Here is a 24,315-nt window from a genome sequence, read left to right on the forward strand (position 1 = left end):
TGAGACAGTTGTAATAAGAGCATAAAACACAGAGGAAAAAAAAACACACTTGGAGTGACATACTTAACATTGACAAAACAGACGGATTGTGTTGCCAAGGTTGTTGTTTTTCTGTATTTTCTGTTCTTGCTACAACAGTCTTGAGGATGTCATCCCACTGTGTTCGTCTGTGCCGTGATATTTGTTCTAATTCCTTCCAGGAATTCGCTGTGCTGTCTATGCAACCGTAGACTGATTATGACTGTTTTTCCATTTGTTTATGTATTCATATTTCTTGTTGCTCATCATTTATGGCATAAAATGAGAACCAGAAATGGGAAATGACAATAAAATTGTTCTAAATTAAAATGCACCTAAAATATCATATGCCATTTAGAATGCATTCCTGGCACCGGGCAACCAACCATCAAATCTACAGCAAAATGACTAAGCGACATTCTCCACGTCTCCACACCCCCTGCGTAGGTAGGCCCGCAACAAAACAATAACTTTGAACAACACAGCGAAAAAAAAAAACAGGAACCCATCGATCTTCTCAACATACCAAAAATACACCGAATCACTGTGGCTGAACTTGGAGTTAACAAATTTCAGGATGTCATGCTGTCACATTGTTGGAGACATTTTTTACATCACTATATTCTTTCACCCAAAGCTCTGCATAAATGGTACTTGACCATGCCTGATGATTGTTAATAATTATGAATTAGGATTTTTATAATCATACAGAACTACTGCAATAAAATAAGTTCTTTCAAACTGTTTTAAACAGTGCTAAGTGGTCATAAAGTATTCAATGCATGCTTATTGCCTATAAAATAGCATTTGTGTCTAATCCGTGCCTCTCATATACAGCCTCTATACACATCAAAGATATAGTTCAAAGTCACAAATATCAGTCAATTTTGGGACCACTGATTTACTAGAGAGTCCGCAATGCTCTTAATATCAACCAATACCCCAAATTAATATTTAAAATGTTTTTAATAAGGAACCTTGCGAATTTATAGAGTACACATGAATTAACTCAGAATGTGTTCTGTCCAAAATAACTTTTTTTTATAGTGGTGAATTAAAAATAAATATATATTAGTTTATGACATATTTTTATACTGTTTAAATACTCAAATATTATCACAAATGGTTTTTTTTAAAGAAAATAACTTTAATTATGTTAAGTTGGCTATTTGATTTTGAAGGAAGAAAAAGAAAAACAAAGCCATTGGATATATCAATCAGCTGTTCCTTTTACGGTGAAGGTACAGTGCAAAAGACATCTTTACGCACCATTTCCGAAGACAATTCTCTTGTTGCCATGGTAACAAGACGCAGCTGGTCATCTTAATACTGTAGTTACTGTACGCAGCGTTGTAAACAAAAGGTAAGTTTATTGTTGTTGATTTTGAGCGCGTAGTGTATCTTCAACTAACATTATTTTTTTTCCTCGGGAAACAGTAATGGAAGTATTTGACTGGAGAAATGTTGTTTGCCTGGTATTTAAAATAAGACTTTCATATTAGTTTTTATACTTTATATTGTTACTTATTTAGCATAATAGTGTGATATTTCTCTTAAATTAGTGGGATTACAGCTGAAGTAAAAAGTGAAATTAAGCTTAAACATTTTTAGGTAGTTATCCTATCACGAGTCTAGTCTTTAAGTTCAGTTACGTGGTTATGATTTTTGTTTTAATTTTAATGTTTGATGGTTACTTCTTGGATATTTGCAGTATTTGATCACTGAGGGAACTTAAATCACCAGATGGATCTCGCAGAGACAATGAAGAACATAGTAGCAAAAGGCATTCAGACAGAAATGGGGCCTCCATTTCCTGGACCAGGTTACGTTACAGAGAAGTTGTACATGTTACTACAACTGTATCTTCAGAACAAGGGATGGAATCCATCTGTAGAACTGCTGCAGTGTTTTGCTGAACTGAAAGAGGCATCTATGCTTCCAAGTGCAGCTTATCTACAGTAAGTATAAGATTTAATTTCCCATCTGGTAATTGCAAAGTTTATATATATATATATATATATATATATATATATATATATATATATATATCTTCTTAATATATATAAATCTCGTGTCACAATGTTTGTCCTCAATGGACTCCTAAACCACTTAACCGATTTCGATGAAAATTGGCATTTATGTGTAATTTTTTCCAACTTGAGAGATAGGATAGTTTTTATTTCGATTAATGGTCTTAATCTGATAATTTTAGAGTTTTCTAATGTGATGTATGTATGAGTTGGCAGAAAATCACCACGGCAACGGCTGTAGCATTGTTGATGCTTCATTCGTCTCCATGGCAACGACTATTTCATTGTTAGTGTAGTCCTCATCACTCATTAAATACAGACCACCAATTTTTAGATATATACAGGTAAATAACTATACACTGGTAGAACAAAGTCGGTCGGGATTTGAAAGTGATATAAATTATTCAAATTAAGAAGACAATTACAAACTACATCTGATTTCTAAAAAGGTCCAGTGAACTCTTTACCAAGTCAACCGATTTCGATGAAAATTGGCATTTATGTGTAATTGTTTCCAACTTGAGAGATAGGGTAGTTTTTATTTCGATTAATAGTCTTAATAATTTATAATTAATAATAAACTGATTATCAATTTTGATTGGTGTTTAAGCCCGGGAAACAGTGGGTACTTCGTTTCCATGACAACGTTGCGTGCTTGAGAGTCGGGAAACCATCGGTGCTATTCGTTTTTTCTTCGGTACATTACAAAGCATTGTATTAAGTTTTTGTCAAAATTAATTAATTTTCATTTTATTTCATTTATTATAACTGTAAATAGGAGATTTGGTCTCATTTTCCCCCCCATAAATACAACCGTGCGAAGCCGGGTCGGGCAGCTAGTATATATATATATAATGTTTGAATAGTTTAGTTTATTTATGTAAATACGTGTACTTACTGCACAAATAATACATCATATATTAATGTAGCTGACCTAAACTAACCAACCTTTCACTTAAAACATTATCCACCTTTGCCCCCCAAAAAGCTGATAACCTACAGAGTTACCGAGAAAAAAATGGTTAATTTTTAGTTTGAGGTAAGTACTTATGTTCACTTATTTACCAACACAAGGTTTTTTTTCAGTGATTGTTTTTGAAAATATTTTTAAAAATATAAAATGTACTCCATTGTGTGCTATGAAGCACAAAGTAAATATTTGTATATCTGCAGTGTTTTAGTTCTTGCTTGAAATAGTAAAGGAAAAACAAGAGATGAAAAGCTGAATGTTGAGAAGGGAGTAGTCTAATCCCAATACCATGAAAATATTGTTTATGTCACCAACATGGAGGTGCTAATGTCATTACCACCCGTACATTCTTACGGGAGAAGCATGGGAATATGGGGGTTTAGGCAGGAAACTCATTCACATGGTTGTTTTTCACGAACCATGTTTCTCTATCAAACAAACTTTCCGGTATCATATTCTATACTAAAGCCCTACCTATTCTATTATAGGACACAATACCGAAGTAATATTTTACACGATATCGTGTTGTATACTTCAGTCCAACCCATTCTTGTATACGACATGATACTGAAGTAATAGTTCCCACAATATTGTGTTCTATACTTCAGCCCTTTATAGAACAGTCAATTATATAGAATTTTTGGTATCGTATTCTATACAAAAACCCTATCTATTCTATTATAGGACACAATACTGAAGTAATATAATTCCATGGTATTGTGTTCTATACTTCAGTCCTACCTATTAAATTATAGTAACACAATACCAAATGTACATTTCCTATGATTTTATATTATACACTATAATCCTGCCCGTGTTATTATATTTTGCGATACTATATTTTATTATTAACTATAGAACACGATACTGGAAATATATTCCGTACACTTATTTACTTTTCTCAACAACAATATATTTTGCAGACAAAGCTAGTCAATCTTCCCAATCCAAAACATACATTCAAACGCTTACACTGTATTAACCTAGAGTTCGTAATTACTTCAGCACAGCCTACCATATCGCAATATAAACATGTGTGTGTGTGTGTATATATATACACACTCACACACACACATGTTTATATATATAAACTTAAACAGTCGCTTTTATATTTACTACAATCACACATCTTTGTGCACCATTATAATAATTAAATTTAAATAAACATGACCTTTCTCTTCTCTCTTGACTACTACACTTATTTACAAACACATCTAATAAATTTCTTAATACCTTCTTAATACTTATTGTGTACTTATTTATTCATTTCATAAAAATCATTATTTATACTTATTTATTCACTCATTGTCATTCCATTATTGCTCCAAAACTCACACTATCATTCACAATTTTTCTTTCTACGGCGCTACCAAATATTGACACTACTTTGGATTTTGCTATTGCCAATATTACTTTATATGTCAATATGTATGTATGTGTGTGTGTGTGTGTGTGTGTGTGAATGCATATACAATACAGTTGTCATTGGCCAACTTCCATTACGTCATACATTTCCCCTACTGTATTTCCAACCAATATTAAGGCCGGTATCGTATTTTTAACTTGATTGAGAGGTGTTCCCTCTGTACACATCACGCTCATGCTTTGGAAAGCACAGTTCTAGAGTACAAAAAATTTAGTCAGAATGTAAAAATAACACGCCTTTGCAAGATAATCAACCAACCTTTATGTATAGTATCAGAACTACCATTTTTATAGGGTCATATGTTGAAGCAGCTCATACGTAGAAAAATGTTGAAACTGATATTTTTGAGTACAGTAGAGTCTCCGTTAACAGAGCTTTGATTACCCGAGGTTGCATGATCTGCGAGCTTACCTAAAGTGCAAATCCTTGGAAAGGCTGTAGAAACATTTGCTGGAGGACCTTGAAAATTATCTAACGGTTGTCGAAAACCTAAATGATATTAACCTAAATGATGCATTTACTGGTTAAGCAAATCATGAAGTGGCGTGAAATAATCTACACTGAAGAAAAGGTGGAAAAATGCATGATTCATAATGTTATTTTAATTAATTACACATTAAATATTGTACGACCTATCCAAATTTAAGTATCTGTAAAATTTCATTGTTTTTATGGTACAATATTGAAAGGTATTGTATCTATTGTTATACTAATGTAATGTAATAATTATATTTAACGTAATATGTTTTGGTGTAATAGTATTTTAATTTGTCTAATCAAAGAAATGCAAAGAAGCATGTGTATATATAACTAAAGATGAAATATTTTTTTTTGTAATTTAATAAAATGCATTTTACTATCCAATGAACATTTTGACAATATGAGCACAGACAATTTATACACTGTCAGAAAATCATAAAAAACGAAACAGTGCAGCCGATTTACCTGAAACTTCTTTCAATCAGTAGAGAGTCTCTAGGAGTTTTTTTTTTTGCGAAAATTCGGGATTCATTTGTTGCATATTGTCATCGCTGGGAGCATCTAGTGTGTAATGGCCCTACTGCACAGCAGAAATGGTACATGCTTTAGTTAACAAAACTCAAGTCGGTAAATGTTATGCAATGTGAATTCCGTACACATTTTAATGTGAAACCACCCACCTATAGAGAAAGGGTGCATTTGTAAAGGCAGGACTGGTGGTCTACCCTCTGTGCTCGAGGAAGATCTGGACTGTGTTTGAGAACAATTTTTCATAAATTCCTCAAACAGCATTATTGAAAATCCGTGCAGAAATTTGTGCATAAAAATGTACAGAACCTAGTTAGTCCAGACACTCAGACAGGATGATTACAGAGCCTGATACGCATTCTGCACTGAGGTGCCAACTAGGATTGATGACAACAGCTATTTTGAGACCATATTCCTCACGAATGGCAACAGGAAATAATGTAATGTGGTTTTTTTGAGGAACAGAAAATCATATCACCATTGAGAATGAGAGAGATTCGAAGAAAGTGAATGTGTTCTCTGCCACGTTGAGAAAGATTTACAGGCCCTTCTTTTTCATTGAAAAAAACTGTTGTTGGTCATTCCTACCGCAACGTCCTTTCCTTGGCTTCTGCCTCAGTTGGGAGAGAGATCAAACTGCCTCTCTTCCACATGTCTGTACGGGAACAACTACACACATCTTTCTGGGAGAAGGCTTGGTCATGCGCGTGTCGTCGATGTCTGCATTAGACATCTGCGAATTGTGATTTTTCTGTTCAAATCGAATTCGAATCGAATTTCAAAAAAATTCACGAGTTGCGAATTTTTTTCGAATCGAATTTGGGAATATTTATTAAAATAACATAGATCATTAAAAAATTTTAACATACCACCTTGTCACATAATTCACAGTTTAAATCAAGTAACTAAAATTAAAGTGAGACTATATTGAAGAAGCACAACCAGATTCTCTAAAATTAAAAAAAAAAAATTAAAAATTATATTGCTATAGCACTAACATAAATCACTTCACAAATCATTTCAAATTGTCATGGAGAAAGGTGAGTTCACCGACATGGTGCTGCAACAACAATTCTCTGCGGCTGGTAAAGATGTTCCTGCTGTAGAGAAAACTCTCTCACTTGCCACCTTATTTAGCATGTTTGACTTTCAAGGATAAAAATATTAATAAAAATTTCACAGCATAAGGAAGTGGTACAAAAAAAAAAACAAATTTACCATTTTTATCGTGTAAGCATTGCACATTTTATTCTAAAATCAAGTTTATAATTTAGGGGTGAGACCGTGGGTTCACTCTTAAGCCTGTATCAGACGAGGTAAGGTTTCGTACTGGCTCCGCACGAAGCTTCCAATGTACCTGCCAGCTAGGCCTCCATGGCAGCAGGCATGGACGTTTCTATGGAATAACCTATCACACAATGTTTCCCTTTCAATCCATAAACATCTACAATAAACAAGTGAACTTCATTTATTGTGGTAATAAGTAGGTACTTTTGTTTATACAAAAACATAAATATTTACGAAAAAAGTACAGATTCACATATTTAGTTATTTATAAATACTGGGATCATTTTAAATACGTTCTATTAAGCTTAAGCTCTAACTTTTTGTGTTATAAATGTAAAAATAGTTTTATGTATTTTTTCATTCAAAATTTGTTATGAATTTGAAAATTAATTTTTATAATCACTATAGTAGGTACTTAAAAAAATTAAAGCTTTTAATGGAACAAATTCTTAGCAAATATTGGGGAAGAAAATAGTTGGATAAATTTCTAGAATAGCGACTTCTGGGATTTAGCAAGTATGATTTTCTGTCTTAGTATTTATTTAATAATACTGGTGTGGGGTTTATTGGTGTGTGTTATTTTCAAGTTTAAAGACTGTCTTCCTCCATGGCTGTAACACACGAGCGAATGTGGAAAAAGAACAAGCTTTATTTTCACATTCTTTGATTGTAAATGGGCTGAAATGGATGTGTATCTGGAGTCATTTAAATCCATTTCAATGCTGGAAAAGGTATACTTTATTACGAATAAATGTGCATGTATATAACCTACCACTAGTTCTGATGCAATGAAAACTCTAAAACATGTTTGGAATAATTTGTATCAAAATCGATTTTAACTATGCAGGAACTACATAATACCTAGTAGTATTTGTAAAATCACAAAACACAATTTACGAATAAGTTTTAAAATTCTAAACATCGAACATTTTTTCTAAGTTACGATACATCAAAAAATTACCAATTCTCACGAACACGTAAATTTTATGGGTTGAAATGACACTCGATGTTGCAATTTAATTAAAATGCAGTAAACTACATTTGTTCTAACTATATGCACATACAAACAGTCGAGCTAGTTGATTAATAAAGATTTACTTCGAATACCCTAATTTACATTTAAAAAAAAAACGATCCAAAATGGGCGAGTATTTGCAAGATTCAACTTGACGAGAGCCATCATCTGATCGCATTTTATTTAATGAAGTTTTTGTATAAAGCTGTAACTGCTACTGCTTCAATATGAACCAAGATATGAACCAACACATGTTCGCCGCTTTTCAAAACAATAATCAAAACTTTTAAATGCCGCCGAAATAAATTAACGTTTTTAACACCAGGGGCTACTACCACTTCATTCTGATTGAATTAAATTGTCATCTTGTACGAAACCTTCCACAAAAATTTGAACACGGCCGATTACAAAAACTTCCATGAAAACGGCCAGCACTCGGGTAATTCTTCCACAGAACCATCCATACCAGCTGCCATGGAATACCTTGCAAGGAATCTTCCATCGTGTGATATGATAGGGCCTTTAGTAGTGATGGGTCGTTCGTGAACGATTCGTTCAAAAAGAACGAATCTTTGAGAGAACTAAATCTTGCGATTCGTTCGCGATGTAAAGAACCGGCTCTTTGAGAGCCGGTACCTTGAAAGATTCGGAAGAACGAAAACGCGGAGAGAACCGGCCACGCGCCCGGTCTGATTCGTTCGTGAAATGATTCATGACGTCAGGAGTCTGAAGAATTAGTAATCACAGCGTGCGCATGTTCACAAGAGCAAACGATAACTGATCAAATAAAATAGGGTAACATGAAAAGTATCTATACCTGAAAATGTCAACTGTTAAGTAATGGTTTAAAATTGCTTTTTCACATTCACATACACAAATTTGGAAATAAAAAACTAAAAAAAAAAACCGTATGAATTAAAAAATAACTGGGAAAGTAACTACAAATGTTCACATTTACCATTTTTGGGTTAATTAATGTACTTCATTTGTTTCTCTTCATACTGAATCGCAGTAGTAGTATTAATTTTTTGTCTTTTTTCTCTAAATGTGTTGGTCTACATGTAAACACTTTACTGTCACTAGAGTGTAAATAGCCTATATATTAATATTTGTAACTTAAAAAGTAATAAAATATAAATAATCTTGTTTCATATACGCAACTGTGATTCACTGGCTACGGAAAGCAATGTTCAAATTCAAATACAAAAACACGTACGTAATACTCTAAAGGAAGAACGAGTTACGACACCTGATAAAAGAGCCAGATCCCATACACAGAAAAGAACGAATTGACCGAGATGAACGAATCGTTCTGAACGAATCATTTCACGGAACTGATCCAAAAGAACCGATTCGGTCAAAAGATCCGTTCTGCCCATCACTAGCCTTTAGCTGAGTATTGAAATAAACAAACACCGTCGTATCACTGCGCCGCGTCAGCAAGTGATAGGCTGAATTAATCTTGCGCGCCAAGCACTAGTTGCAACACACAAACTTCAGTACAGTCGGTGCTAATAAAATAACGGAGAAGTAATATAACAGGAAGCACCGTAGCACTTTGTTCAGCGTAGGTGGTTCATTTGCGAAGAAAAAACTATGCACTTTACGCCTAATAGCCGTCTTTACAAAATCATCACAAGTTTTGATAACAGGATACTCAAGTTTCCTTTTCTTCCTGGGAGTTGTTAATGTCCCAGTGTCCTGTAATTCTTTCCTTGCACGAAGCACACTGCTCTTCGAAACACTCGTAAATTCCGCAGTTAAACTCGCGATATCGTTCACACAACAATCCGGATATTTGTCTGAAAATGTTTTAAAAACATTCAACACAATAGTTTTCTGTTCACTTTTCGAAGGCTTTCCCGTTCTGTGCTTTACAAAACTCAGTCCGGCGTCAGCCATAACAAAACCGTGCGCGCGCGAATCCGAAATACAGTTGTTACGCCTGGCATCAACTGTACACACGGCGTCTGCTAACATAATTGTAAGTAAATACTTGCTGACACATTAAACTGTATTGGATATTAATGGTGAAACGCTATAATGCTATATAACAACAATTGTTATAAAAAAGGCAGTGTAAAAATACTTACAAATGGTACGTAACCAAGGAACTATTACTTGCGCACGAATAATGTGCGCAGCGGCCGGCAGCCAATGAAAATGTTTGTTTACAAGAGGCTTTGTTTATTCCAAAACTCAGGTAAGAAGGAACGGAGAATACTATTATGCAAAAAAAAAAAAAAAGTAAAGTAATCCATAATAACAAAACCTATTCATGGAAAGTACGTTTATTTAAAAAGTAGACTTTGTGAAAGCAAGCTAAATAATTTAAATTAATGAGTGACGCAATAAAATCATTTTATTCAACGTAAAAAAAAAGAAACCCGTAACAAGAACGTGATTTGTAACTATACGCATAACGATCGTGCGGGTTAACTCGGTTATAAACAGAGCGCGCGCGTGCATGCAGTCTGCGAGCTATCGATATTAATCTTAGACTACGTGCGCGCTCTCTATACAGTAATACAGGAATCAACACAACCAAACTGGCACTGCTTACGTTTCTATAAGCGGTATAAAGTGACTCCCGAGACGTTTAAGATGAAGTTTTTAACTTTTAAAAACGTCTTTAAAACACGATTTACACATCAGATTACTTTGTAATAAAATTAATTAAGTTAGTAAGCAGTTTTATCAGAACGAACGGCGTAAACTGCGTAAAGCAATAGGCGCGTTGTAAACAACGGGAATTCATTGCATTACATCAAATGAAGTTAAAACGGGACAGAAATAAAATGGTTAAATAACGTGAAAACGTAAATAACGGTAACGTAAATAAGGGGTTTCGATGTATAATTTTTTGTAAGTGGAAGATGTAATCGCCCATTTACATTTCTTTTAGAAATGGGGGAGGGGGATGTCGTATATTAGTGTACCCGGGGTCCCGGGCCAGATTTTGCAAGTCGAATTATTGTAAAATGAATTCGATTCGAAATTACGAATCGAATATCATAAAATTCGAACTCGAATTCGGAAATTTCGAATATTCGCAGAACCCTAGTCTGCATCCACCAGACTTAACCCCATGCGATTTATTTCGGTGGGGCTATGTCAAAGTCAAAGTGTTAGTGCCTACTCTGCCGCAAACTTTGCGGGAGCCGAGGCAGAAAATCAGAGTGGCGGTTGAGTCTTATCACCACAGACCCACTACACAAAGCGTGTTTGAATACTGCCTCAATATTTGCTTTGCAACTCCAAAAGCTCATATTGACTTATTGCAACCTTCGAAAAAACCTTCAGAAATTCTGTATTGACTGAATTGTTTGCACCCTTTTTTTTGTGATTTTTTTTAAGTATTCAAATAATTTTTGCTTATACTGTATTATTGTCCCATGGTAGTTTTTCTTGGACTGAGATTTTATTAGTTTTTGTAAATACTGTTTTTTCAGAGAATTATTTTTATGTTAATTCATCACATGCTACATATTGAGTATCCTACAGAATTGTTTCAGTAATGAAATCTGGCTCAAAAAAAAAATTAAAGCGGGCATCACTGGAATTGTTGCTACTTAACCAAAAATACATGGCTTCATTGAAAAGGTGGAGGATGATGAATTAATGTTTGTTGTTGAAACTAAAAAGACAAAGCTAGGTGGTTCAGAGTGCTACCGCAATGGGGGTTGAAATGTTCGCCGAAGTTTAGGACACCACCACATGTATAATGGGCATGTGGACCCGGCTACTCTGTTCTCAGGGCCGTGACGTAGCCCGTGTGTGGCGAGGCCCGTTTCCCCCTGTATCACTGAAAACCTCCGAGAGCGATGACAGGTGCAAATGCTCCTTCCTCTGGCAGCGCTCGCGACTCGCTCACCATTCGTCCTCGCTCTGCAACTCTTGGGAGCGGAGCACTGACGTCACATTGGCGGGCGCGGGCTGACACACGCACGCACACACTTCGGTGGGTGGTTGTAGAGGATGGTGGTGGAAGGAGGGGGCTCACAGCGTGTAAGGGGAGAGGTGGTGGAACATCAGGCTCAGAAGGGCGCAGCCCAGGACAATGTCAATTGCCCCCCCCCCCCCCCCCCCCCCTTAAGTAGGTCGATGTAACAACAGCTCGCGCTGGCAGCTGGGTGGGTGTAACAGGTTTACTTCTGCTTTCCGGCGCTTCTCGTGGCTCGTGTCCCTCGTACCGTACAACAGCTCGGGTCCTGTGGGGCCCGCCGGGGGCGTAAGTTGTACCCAGAAGTCGACTCTGGCACCCCTTCTCCTGGCGTGTTCGTTTCAGGTTTGGCGGGTTCCTCTACCATTACTCTGGTCCTCTATGGAGTAGTGGAAAAACCATAGCATCTCGTCGTGGTCGGGCGTTCTGGACCGTTCGTCCTCATCGTCCGGTGTCCAGACTAAAGGTGATGGTGTGTCCTCTGGGAACCAGTGGAAGGGCGTGTCTTCTGCCTCCGACTCAGCGAATAACCGCCTAGCGGACTCGGTCGCATGCGGAGCGGTGATCGGTGACTGCGTCCCCCTCTCCGGGAATCCCCGGAAATCTGGTTCCTGACTGCCTGTGGAGGTGGACGCTTCTGGGCCTGCATGTTGCTGATCCGCTGTGTTTGTCGGGGTCGCTGGTTCACTTCCCGCCACGCTGTCTCGTTCCGCTTCATACTCCTCGTGTGCAACTCGCACATTGTCCTGGTGATATTTCGCAGTACGCCCGCTCGGTAACTTGATTATGACCGCAGTAGGTCCTAGCACTCGTACCACAGGAATAGGTCCAGTCCACCTGGGCACGAGTCCCGCGCAAAATTCCGTCTTCCGTCCGAGAGCGTGTGCAGGCGTACGTAGACCATCATGCCGGTGATGGTCATGTCGTGACCGGCATGTGTTGTGCCTGGTAATTTGTTTGTCTGCGCCGGGCTTCGTCATGTAGCCTCGCGATGCCACCCGTGCGCGCTATCGGGGTGTTCTCCGAGTCTTCTCTTTGCCCGTCCTGCACTCGGTATTGGCCAGGTAGGGGGAGGTTTCGCCCCTGAACGAGGGTAGCTGTGGATTCGCCGGTGACTGTGTTGACGCGGCGTCATAGGCAGTAGGTGATGTCTGGAATGTTAGTATCCCACTGGGTGTGATATTCCGCCAGTCTGAGCCTCAGCTGCGTCTTAATATCTTGATTAAGTCTTTCAGTGGGGTTGGCTCGGGGGTGGTATACCGGCGTGGTATGCGGTGTAACCCGCCATTTTCCACATAATTCCTTCCACTTCCGTCCCGAGAATTGTGATGCATTGACGTTTAAAAGGACTCGCGAATAGCCCAAACGCGGAAAGAATTCAGTTTCCAGGGCTCGTGCAATAGTGCCTGCGCGGCAGTTTGCCAGCGGGAAAGCCTCGACCCAACGCGTAAAACAGTCGGTGACAACCAGCAAAAACCACTTCCCTCGTGCCGTCCTGGGTACAGCCCCATCAAGTCCAGGGCAATCGTGTGGAACAGCTCAGTGGGTTGACGTGGTACCTGCTGCTCCCGGCCATCTGTCCTCCGCGTCTTCCGTCTCTGACAGTGATGACACCCTTGCAAAGTGTTCCTTACGTATTTGTTTAAATCCGCCCAGAAGAAGAGGTCTTGTACTGCGCCTTGTTCCTGCAGGTGCGAACTACCGCCACGGTTGTTGTGTGCCCGCGGGGCGCGATTGCAGCTGTCCTTCAAGCACGCGGTATCCCTCACACGCCGCCTCACCGCACTGCCGTATCAGCTCCTGTGAGTGTCCGTCTTCACACTGTGCAGCGCGTACGAATGCGGCAAGGTCGTCCAACTCCGCGCCTGGTGGTAGGGTGGGGGGTTGGCTCGCGTCCGTGATGGCGCACAGTGCCGCTGCTTGCCCGCGCGTGTGCCTCAGTGTCGGCATGCCACTTGTAGGTGGTAACAGCTCGTCCCAGTCCATGCCGTCCCGCTCCTCCACGCTGTCATCCGGGTGATGTGATAATTTGTCGGCCAACTCATTTTGTTTTCCGGCGACATGTTCAATGGTAAAATCCAGCGCTTGTAACGTCATGGCCCACCGTGTCAGCTTCGACCGCCGTCCCTGCATCGTGGCCAGCCGTTTCAAGCATTGGCTGTCTGTTCGCAGTATGAAGTGCTGCCCCTCCTCTTGCGGCCGATACCTCCTGAGGGCCCACACTACGCCCAGACATTCCAGCTCATTAATGCTATACCGTCATTCAACGTCCCCGAATTTTGCGCTGGCATACTCGATGATGCGGGGCTCACCTGCGTCTCCCAGCTGTAACAAGATGGCCCCTATCCCCTCCTGGCTAGCATCCGTTTGCACGATTATCTGCTTCTCCGGGTCCAGGTGTGCCAGCAAATGACATTGTTGGAATCTGCGCTTCAGTTCCTCGAACGCTATTTGCATGTTCGCGGTCCATCGGTACAGCTTCTTTGGCGACAGTTGTGCGGTTAGGGGCGCGGCGACTACAGAGAACTCTGGTATGAACGCGCGCAACCAATTGGCCAGCCCAATAAACCGTTGCAGTTGTTTACGAGTGGTTGGCACTTGTTTATTGACAATGACAGTTGTGTCGTCGGCTGGTTCCCCTCAGCATTTACTACCAGGCCTAGGAAATTCAGCTCTGTTGTGCCCAAGTGGCATTTTTCTGGGTTGCATGTAAGTCCGCGAGCGGCAAAGCGTTCCAAAATTAGCACGAGGTGGTGCGCATGTTCGTTCCACGTCTGCGACCAAATAATGATATCGTCAAGATATGCAGTGGCAAACCTGCCAGCATAGTCTCCTAACACGCGCGTCATCATATTTTGGAAAGTGGCCGGCGCATCTTGCAACCCTAAGGGCATGGCGCAAAACTGGAAACGTTGGCCGTCTGGTGTTGTAAAGGCGGTTTTCGGCCGGTCTTCCGGCCGTTTGGGGACCTGCCAGTAACCTGATTTTAGATCCAATGAGGAAAAGATTCTTGCATTGAGTCCCGCGATCGTGTCTGCTATGTTTAAGAGGGGCGAGGGCCCTTTTATTGTAACTTTGTTAATGGGCTTGAAATTAATGCAGAAACGTAATGTCCCATCTATCTTTTCTGCCAGCACCACCTGAAAATTGTACGGACTTTCGCTGGGTTCGATAATCCCATCCCTCAACAATTATTTCACTTGGTTTAGTATGGTTTGCTTGCCCGTGTGCCCATAGCTTCCCGGGGGTATAAACATTGGGACGTGAGGGTGGGAGGGTATAGTGTGCTCGGTGACAGTCGTACGTCTCAACGGGTCTGCACTTGCGAACACTTCACTACGGGGTGCAATAACACTCTGGATGGTGGCTTGGTGCTCGCGGGGCACACAATGGTTGAAGTCGTCGAGACTAACCTGGTGTTTGGTTAGAGGCGGTGAGTGGCCGAGACCGTACACTGTACGATGGCCCTGGTTGCCGATGTGTAAACAGCCTCCGCGTACCTCGATCGTGGCGTTCTGGTCATGCAGCCATGTCATCCCGGAGGTCCTCGACTACCAGGGCGGTCGTGCTCAAGCTGTAATCCCGGACCTCCAGGGTCTGGCAGGCGTCCCCAGTGGTGGCCAGCTGTAGGCGGCCCGGGTGGGCCTCGAAGCCCGTCCCCTCGGCGAACCGTGCAGCGATGCAGCTATGGCTAGCAGCAGTGTCAATAAGTGCGTGGACCGCGCGCCCATTTACTACCACTGGTATGCACAGCAGTTCACCTCCCTCTGCGGCCACATGCCCCAGACTCGGTGCCGCTGCGGTTGTTGTTGTTATTGTTGCATCTTCTCCGGTGGTGCCAGACTGCCCGGGGGTGACACGGTGATTTAGCGCGCCGACCCTGGCTGTCCGTTCTCGCCCTGTTGTCTCGCTCGGGTGCCGGCCGGTATCGGTTTCTCTCTGGGCAGTGCTCATGCCAGTGATACGTGCCGTTGGGACACGTGTGGCATTGCGGTGGCGGTCCCACGCCGATCTCACGCCTGCGCCACACCGGTGGTGAGCGTTCCTACCGACAGTTGTTTGGTGGTGTGCCGTATGGTACTATGGCTCTTTCGTCATCTGCCATCACCGCCTCCATTCGTGCTGGCTGTTTCGAAGTCCGTGTCGCCTTCAGGTCGTATTCCACGGCGCGTGCGTGCTGAGTGAACTCCTCAGCCGTCTGGCGGGTGGCGTGGTGTAGGTATGGACGCATCTCTGGGCGCATCAGCTCTATAATGTGTTCCAGCATCTCCTCTGGCTCGCTTGTCGGAAACAGTCGCTTTTGCAATTGGATTTTTTTAACAATGAATGCCTCTGCTGACTACGCCGACGTCTGCTCTTGACAGTACAGCTCAGCTCTGACTTTCTTTTCCGCTTTTACGTCGGCAAAACGTGCCTCGAATCGCCGGGTAAACTCTGTCCAAGGCATGTCGAACTCGCCAACAATGCTCCACCATGCCTTCGCGTCCTCGCGTAGGACGCCTCCGACACGCCCAGCCCACTCCATGTACGGCACGCCGTATCGCTCCAGTCTCTCGCGACACATGCGCAAAAACTTTCTCGGGTCGTCACACGTTCGTCCCGAAAATTCAGGCAGGTCCACATGTCCCAAAGGTGTCGCATTGGCACGTGCCAAAACCGGGGATGTCTGTTCCCGCTTCTCTTGTGCTACGTCCTGACATGCTGCACAGTGGTACCAATTATCCCGAAAAGAATTCTGTTCTTCTATGGACATACATTGCACGTGCTTAAAGGCCCGGCAGTTCTGGCACCATACCCTCTCGCAAGTTATTCCCATACAGCTGGTCACTGTGCATTTGAACTGTTCTAGTCCTGTCGCATTTCCTTTCCAAGCAACGCCATTGTCGTGTGTTTCGGTGCTTTTCAAACACACACACGTGTCCGTCCACGAGGCACCCGTTATCCCGCCTACACACTTGGGTCGCGCACACGTTACACAGTACATGCTATTAATGTCTAACATGAACTCAGTTTTCACTTTGCCCGCCAAGGCACTTATTTCATTGTTGTCCACCATTCCCTTGCACACTGTTTACAAAGACTCGGCTCAACAATCCCTCGCACTAAGTCGCCATGTTATTATCAGTCTTGTTACCCGCGCTCGGCGCTCTCGGCTCCGCAACAATCGCTCAAGTACACGTTTACTGATCTTTCACTTGCCTCGCCACACGCTGATGGGCGCCATTTGCTACCGCAATGGGGGTTGAAGTGTTCCTCGAAGTTTAGGGCGCCACCACATGTATAATGGGCATGTGGACCCGGCTACTCTGTTCTCAGGGCCGTGACGTAGCCCGTGTGTGGTGAGGCCCGTTTCCCCCTGTATCACTGAAAACCTCCGAGAGCAATGACAGGTGCATGAAGCTCCTTCCTCTGGCAGCGCTCGCGACTCACTCACCGTTCGTTCTCGCTCGGCAGTTCTCGGGAGCGGAGCACTGACGTCACATTGGCTGGCGCGGGCCAACACACGCACATACACACACACTTCGGCGGGCGGTCGTAGAGGGTGGTGGTGGAAGGGGGGGGGGGGTGGTGGCACATCGGGCTCAGAAGGTCGCAGCCCGGGACGATGTCAAGAGGTAAAACAGTGGACTAATATTTCAGAGGAATCAGTTCAATTCCCAGTGCAGTCGGCCTGAATTCTTTTTTCCGTGGTTGCCAGAAATCATTACAGGCACATGTTGAGATGATACTTCACAACAGGCCTCAGCAGTTCACACTCCCCCTCCCCCCCCCCCCTCCATCATTATCGTTGGTGTATGTGATTCATTACTGTCTCTAATGAATTTACTGTCTATAAGATGTTAAGCACTTCAAAATAAATAATAGTAATAATTAGTGATGGGTGAAATACCAGTTTTCTCAAATTCGAATCTCGAATTTGAATCCCAAAGAGTACTGCGAATGTAGCCCTCGAATCCAAATATAGGTCTCAAGGGTCAAAAATAAAATAATATACTAGAAACCTTTAAATGGTTGTTTCATAAACTAAGTTTCCAGAATCAGTACACATTACAATTTTATATATATATTACATGTGAAATATGTTGGGGGAATGGAAACAGGATAGGTATGAACAGAGTGTCCAGCGACCTGGAAAACCTGGGAAACCTGAAAAAGTCAGGGAATTTTGGTGGTCAGGGAAAAGTCAGGGAAAATTGTGAAAGTTCTGGAAATGACCAAAACCACTAACCACTCGCTTATCATTAAGGTTTTTCTCAAAGTTTTACAGAATACACTCTTTAGTTTTACTATTTGACAAATCAAATCATATTTAAACTAATGTTTTCCTCTACGTATCTGGACTTGCGACATAAAAGCGTGCTGCTTTCATGAAGTCTAAATACCTACCGTATGTATGACATGCATACCGTATTTTGATGATAATACCGCACCCAACGTTAGGAAGGGGGCAGATAATACCATAGTTTGTAAACTTGTAAGCTACTGTTCGTAGTTAGTCTGCCTAATATATTGCTACTGTACCATATTTTGGGTTACAACATACCGATTTTTTTTTCCTAGCCTAAGTTAATTCTAAGTGTATAGGGGAGGGTCCAGGTTAGGGGAGGACCTAAGTGTGTCTCAGGCCGAAGCCTATACACTCTACCATGCGGGTTTTTAACCATGCAGGACAAGGGCGCGTGCATCGTGTGCTTATTGGGGTTTACTGGCCAGCCATGGCTGCGATTGGCGCCATGACTGACGCCCCATTGGTCGCCTAGCTTAAAAGCTAGCTAATGTGACCCAGGTAAAACCTGCATAGACACAGGGAAAACCCTGGGCCGGTTCATGCGGGGATTACAACATACCATACTTTTGGCGGTTCTCGAGTGTACCCGAAGGTTAGCGAAGCTGGCCGAACCGACCACCGGCGCCATTACTGCAGTTTCCTCCGTTTGTTTACACATTTCGTCAGTTCTCTCAGATTGCCAAACATAATTTTCTTTGAAAGATACAAATATTATTTTGGAAATTTTTGTACTCTAATCATAGCCAAAATACTTACGAATTTTAGTGCTGTGATCTTAGGAAGTTATAAAATGTAGCATATTTCTTTACACTGTAGTGATGTGCATACAAACTTACGCTTTGTTTATTGCGAATCTTTCGCGGTCTTTCTGCTAGATTTTACTGGAGCTGCGACTAGGCCTCTACAATTTCAGTGAATAATGTCTAAATTCAAGAAAACATCGTTCAATCCTACTTGGTTACTTGACCCAGCATTTAGTTGGTGCGCGGAAGTGCCGGGTGATAAATTTAATTTTTTTTTGTAAATTATGCAAGACTGTCGTTTCCCTCAGTAATATGAACTAGCTCTTTCAAGCCACATGAAAGGCCAAAAACACCAACGTGCAAATAATGCAGTGAATTCTTCCAAGTCAGTTGGTATTTTTTTCAAATCGGTTACTGCTGTGTCTAAAGTTATGTACCACAAGCAAATTCGATGGGCAAGCCTCTAATGAACAATTTCATTCGTCTAATAACGTCAAACCATCTCAAAGCTCATAATAGTGATTTGCCTAGCAGATCTCAGTCTGTGAGTTCTCGAGGTGTTGAACAATATTTCAGGAAAGACAGTGTTACAAAATCAAAAATGTTGTGGTGTTTGAATGCCATTATGCAGCATTCTTCTCTTAGGTCTGCTGCCAATAGTGTACCTTTATTCAAAATAATGTTTCCAGATAGTGAAATAGCTGCAGGAATGCAATTACAGGAAACCAAATTAGCATACACAATTGTGTCAGGCCTTGCTCCTTACTTTCAAAAGGAAATGTTAAATAATGTTGTTGACTGTCATCATATTGTTGTTGCTTTTGATGAAAGTTTAAAAAAAGTTGCTCAAATGCAACAAATGGATATTTACGTCAGATTCTGGGACAAGGAAAAGGAAGCTGTTGCTACACGATATTACAACTCTGCATTTCTGGGTCACACAACTGCAAATTATTTGTTACTTTCATTTAAGAAATCTCTGAAAGATATTAATCTGAAAATCTGAATTTTTCTGGAAAAATTTTCATTTTTGTCTGGAAAACCTGGAAAAGTCAGGGAATTTTTCTATCCTGGTTTGCTGGACACCCTGTATGAAGGAAAAAAGTGATCTAGTAAACTTCAGAGGTTGTCAGTGTTCAATTTTCAATTTTGCTTTATTTCCTTTAATATTTTTCTTTGAATATTTGTCCTCTAATATTGAATACTTTGAATACAAAGGATTTTATGGTATTTAAGTGATTTGATTGGCCCATTATTAGTACTAATAATAAAAATCATACAATATACAAAATTCACCCACTATAATATTTGATACATTTTAAATTGACTATCACAATCCAATGGTTGGCAACTTTCGAATTAGTCATTGTACAGGAATCACGCAGGCAGGAAAAAAAAATTTAAAAAAAGAAGGGAAAACTCAGGGAAGCACAAAAGTGTTTTCAAAATCTGGAAAAATGATAGCAAAATTGACAATATTTTTGTTTCTAAAGTGGACTTGTAATTTCTAATAGTGTTTCTTTAAAGTCTTAAAACCAGTACCTAGATTCATTTGTAATTGAAAACCTATATGTTTTCATCATTAATCAAACGAAAGAGAAACAATCAATGAATCAACTGATTGGAAGCAGGATCAAATGTTGAAAGTCATTCACCTGATCACAACCAATAATGTGTTATATGAAAGATTGATCAAATGTACTTAGTGGTTTTATATTACAGACTGGCAATGTTAGTTACGTAGCATTGATGGAAATGGTAACACTGCAAACTGTGTATTGGTCAAGAAAGGATTTTATGGTCAGTTTGACATGTTACGTGTGGTTGCAAAGTGTTTCAATAAGTGTTTTGTAATTTAATATTTTTTTATATTAAGTAGCAATATTGACTGACGAGAGAATGAAAATTGTTTGGTTGGAAAGGGAGAACTGGGGTAAAATCAAAGAAATTGGCTGGAGTAAGAGTATGGGAACCGTAAATGCCTCTTGAAGTTATATATATATTACTATCTAAAGCATGGCATGCATTGCTATACCTCTTTCAATTTTTTAAAAATTGGTTTGAAGTAGTTACGCATATAAAATGCATATTCCTCCCTCTCTCTCTCTCTATACACACATACATATATATAGAGAGAGAGTGTTATAGAGAGGCATATATATGCCCCTCTAATCTCACTATTTCACTATATATATATAATCTATATAATATAGATTATATAAAAATCTTATACATATATATAAAATCTTATATATATATATCACTCTATCTAGGTCTATATTTCATCTTTACAAAACAGAAGATGAACACACAAACTTTAATATATATATGTGTGTGAGTGTTTTTCCCTATTTTTATTCTTGTCTATCATTTTACCTGTCAGTGGTGTGACTTAGGTATATACAAACATGCATGTATTCGAATGCAACACTGTCTCAAAATTTCAAAGCAATCGGTAGAGACATGCAGTTTTGGGGTTTATTTTATAGCAAAATTCGTTGTTATTTACCCTTAAAAGTGGTGTTATCATACATCAAAAGCGGTGTTATTTTTTAAATAGTTTTAGCACTATAAGTTAAAAAAATTAAGCTAAGCATACCTTGAAATTTTGGACACATTCTTGCATTGTACAGTTGCACTAGCAGCAGTAATTTACAATCGAATTTACACATCACTTTTTACATACAGTAATTGAAAATATTTTAGTACCTAAACCAGCAAGAATAAATATGAAGTCTCTAAAATAGTGACATAAACACATGGAACAAAATCCTCAAACTTTAGCTCTCGAAAGCAAAAGTAGCCATGATACACAAATTAGCCTCACTTAAATTTGTCCTGCGGTCTGTTAAGACTGTGTTATATGAGGACAAAAATCGTTCACAGTCAACGTTTGCAGAAGGCATCCAGATGGCTTCAAGGCAGCTGGAAGCAAACAATGGCTGTGACAGCTTTACTACATTCAATGACTTCACTACGTCCACTGAATTGTCTGTTTCCATTTGTTTTGTAACAATGTCCTGAAGCTGACCAAAACCAGCTGTTAATTCTTCAGTGCTTATGGAGTAGAGACTATGGACAGTTTTCAGTTTCTGCACCATTTCTGGGTTTAATTTAGCAAGCAACAAACTTTCCTGACTAAAAATTTGAATTGCTTCAAATCTCTTTCTACTTGGGTCAGTTGTCATGAGAGAGTTCAGTTTGGAAAGGGCTTGTGTTGCTGTTCTTGTGATGGACACTTTAGCTTCAGCAGCTTTAGCGGGGGGCATGTTAGACAAAGCTCTACTGGTTGCCTCAAAATAAATGCCACGAGTGATGTTTTCAAATTTTTTTTTTTATACCTTGCAAGTCCCCATATAGTGAATGGGCAGTTGGATACAAAGAACCTTCAAGTTTCTGTATTAGCTCTACAAGGCTCTTGGCATGATCTTTCACAAAGACAGCTTGACAAAGAATGAGAGAAATGTCATTTTCTGTGAGTAAACACAGAAACTCAACCCCTGAATTTTGTGTTGCCTTTAGTTCATCTGTTTTGCAGAAATCAACAATGTCATGTATGTAGTCTGCTACATAAAAAACGCTGTTGAACCAGGAATTCCATCTAGTAACAACAGGAAGTGGGAACAATGGACGTTTCTCTCCATGCTTTTCTTCAAGAAAGCTAGCATACAGGTGCCTTCTTTTCCTGGTGTTGTTGAACACATTTTTTATTTTGCTCATAGCATTGTTCAACTCAGGCAACTCTTTCACCCAGACATTGCCAACAAGATTTAACTTATGTGCCCAGCACTGGACATGCGTTAACTGGTCTCCAAGGATTACTTCGAGAGTACTAACAGCCTTGGTCATATAACGAGCAGCATCGGTTACTACTGAGAGCACATCACCATACTGTACATTGTACATTTTGAGTGAATCTAAAATTGCCCTCACACAGTTTGTGGCATTAGCAGCTTCAAGAAAGTGAACTCCTGCAACAAATATTTCTGGTTTATCCTGTTGAAGATTCAGAATTCTAAATAAAACAACAAATACACACCTACCCATTTTATCTGTTGTTTCGTCGCACAGTATGTCAATTTTTTTGTCCTTTAATGCAGTTTTGGCATCTTCAATTCTGCATTTGGCTATGTCCCCTACATATTTCTCACGGACTGTTCTCGCAAGTGGCATGTCTCCAGCACCTTCGATGTATTTGTTCAGCCATGCCCTGATATTAGGATCATCAAGCTTTTCAAGGGGTATATTTGCCTTTATAAAGGTCTCTGCTGTTTCCTTTATAAATTCCAACTTTTTGTCTTTTTGGACATTATTTTTTGCTGTCTGAAATGCTGAAGATATTGACGACTGGCGTTCAGGCGCACTAGATGAGCCTTGCAATGAAGAGAGACGCTTCTTGTGTTTTTCACTGCCTACATGTTTTTCACATGAGTCTTTCCTATCCCAAGAGACGGTGACATTACAGTGACGACAAAAAAGTGTGGTTGAATCACTAGCATAAAGTCCGTGTTGAGAAAATTCAGAGGCTCGCTGTTTTGCAGTTACCGGCACTTTAGGCATTTTAATAGGCCTAATGTTTTAGCCGACCTTTAAATTGTACACCTTTAATTTATTTCACAGACGTTGAAAACTATCTGTAACAAAATTCGACCCGTTAAACTTTAACTTGCGCACAACAGAATGTTACGAATCGTCACCGTGTTTGCATTTTAAATTTGGTATTTGGTTAATAAAAATGGACGCAATGGACAAACAACGCTAAAGACTATATAAGAGAACAACGCTTCGAGAAACAACCTGCTGTAAACACCGTGATAATCGACTGTCCAGGCGAGCCGAATATCAAAATACAGCAAAACCCCTTATTTGCACTTTTCATGGGGACAAAGTAAAAAAGTGTAAAAAGCGGGAAAGTGTAAATAAAGGGAAAAGTAAGAAATACGTTAAAGTTAATTAAAATACAGTCGCATCCTGCAGCGTTCAGAACGGGCTACATTACACAGTAAAAATAAATAAAAAAGGGGCGCAAATTGATGAAAATTTACCGTCAATTGCGCGCCTTGCGCGGAGAAAGGTCATTGTACTCGATCATCTGTTGTTACAGTGCGGCCTGCGGCGTCTGTTCTCTGAGCTGCGCATGCGCAGTATAACTCATTCAATGCTCCGCCCAGACTCGTGACCTTCCATCAGCAGCCAGCCAATAGAAGCGAGCTTAGCGGAAAAAAATATAAGCTCCACCTCCCGTGTACCAGTTTTGTCCAGTTCTAATACCAGTTTATTGGTATACGCACCCGCTTACTCGCTGCCGTGACATGTTCAAGTTTACGTTCATCTTGATGTCTTGATACCAATAATTAATTATTTACGATCCCCACAAATAAATGGTTAGTTTAAAAAATATGCGTCAACAGTATAATACTTCCAAAATTATATAATACGTATAAAACAGTTACCAAGATTCCACTCATTTTATCTTGTGAAGTTCATGTCTCGTACCAGTATTTCGGCTAAGTTGTGACATAAATACAGTATCAGCACTTACAATGTTACGATCAGCCACGTAATATTTCCGACATTTCCGTTACG

At 40.3% G+C, this 24,315-nt stretch overlaps 1 protein-coding gene across 1 annotated transcript in view; it reads left to right on the forward strand.

Annotated features, from left to right (window-relative positions):
- The first annotated feature begins 1,227 nt into the window (after window positions 1-1,227).
- Window positions 1,228-24,315, forward strand: part of LOC134538452 (uncharacterized) — a 92,840-nt gene continuing 69,752 nt past the window's right edge. Inside the window, exons 1-2 of the mRNA XM_063379777.1 lie at window positions 1,228-1,381; window positions 1,730-1,976. Coding sequence (XP_063235847.1) covers window positions 1,762-1,976 — 215 coding nt within the window. The 5' untranslated portion in view covers window positions 1,228-1,381; window positions 1,730-1,761. The remainder of the gene's footprint in view (window positions 1,382-1,729; window positions 1,977-24,315) is intronic.

Source organism: Bacillus rossius, chromosome 13 (genome assembly GCF_032445375.1).
Source record: "Bacillus rossius redtenbacheri isolate Brsri chromosome 13, Brsri_v3, whole genome shotgun sequence".
In the NCBI taxonomy this organism is placed as follows: Eukaryota; Metazoa; Arthropoda; class Insecta; order Phasmatodea; family Bacillidae; genus Bacillus; species Bacillus rossius.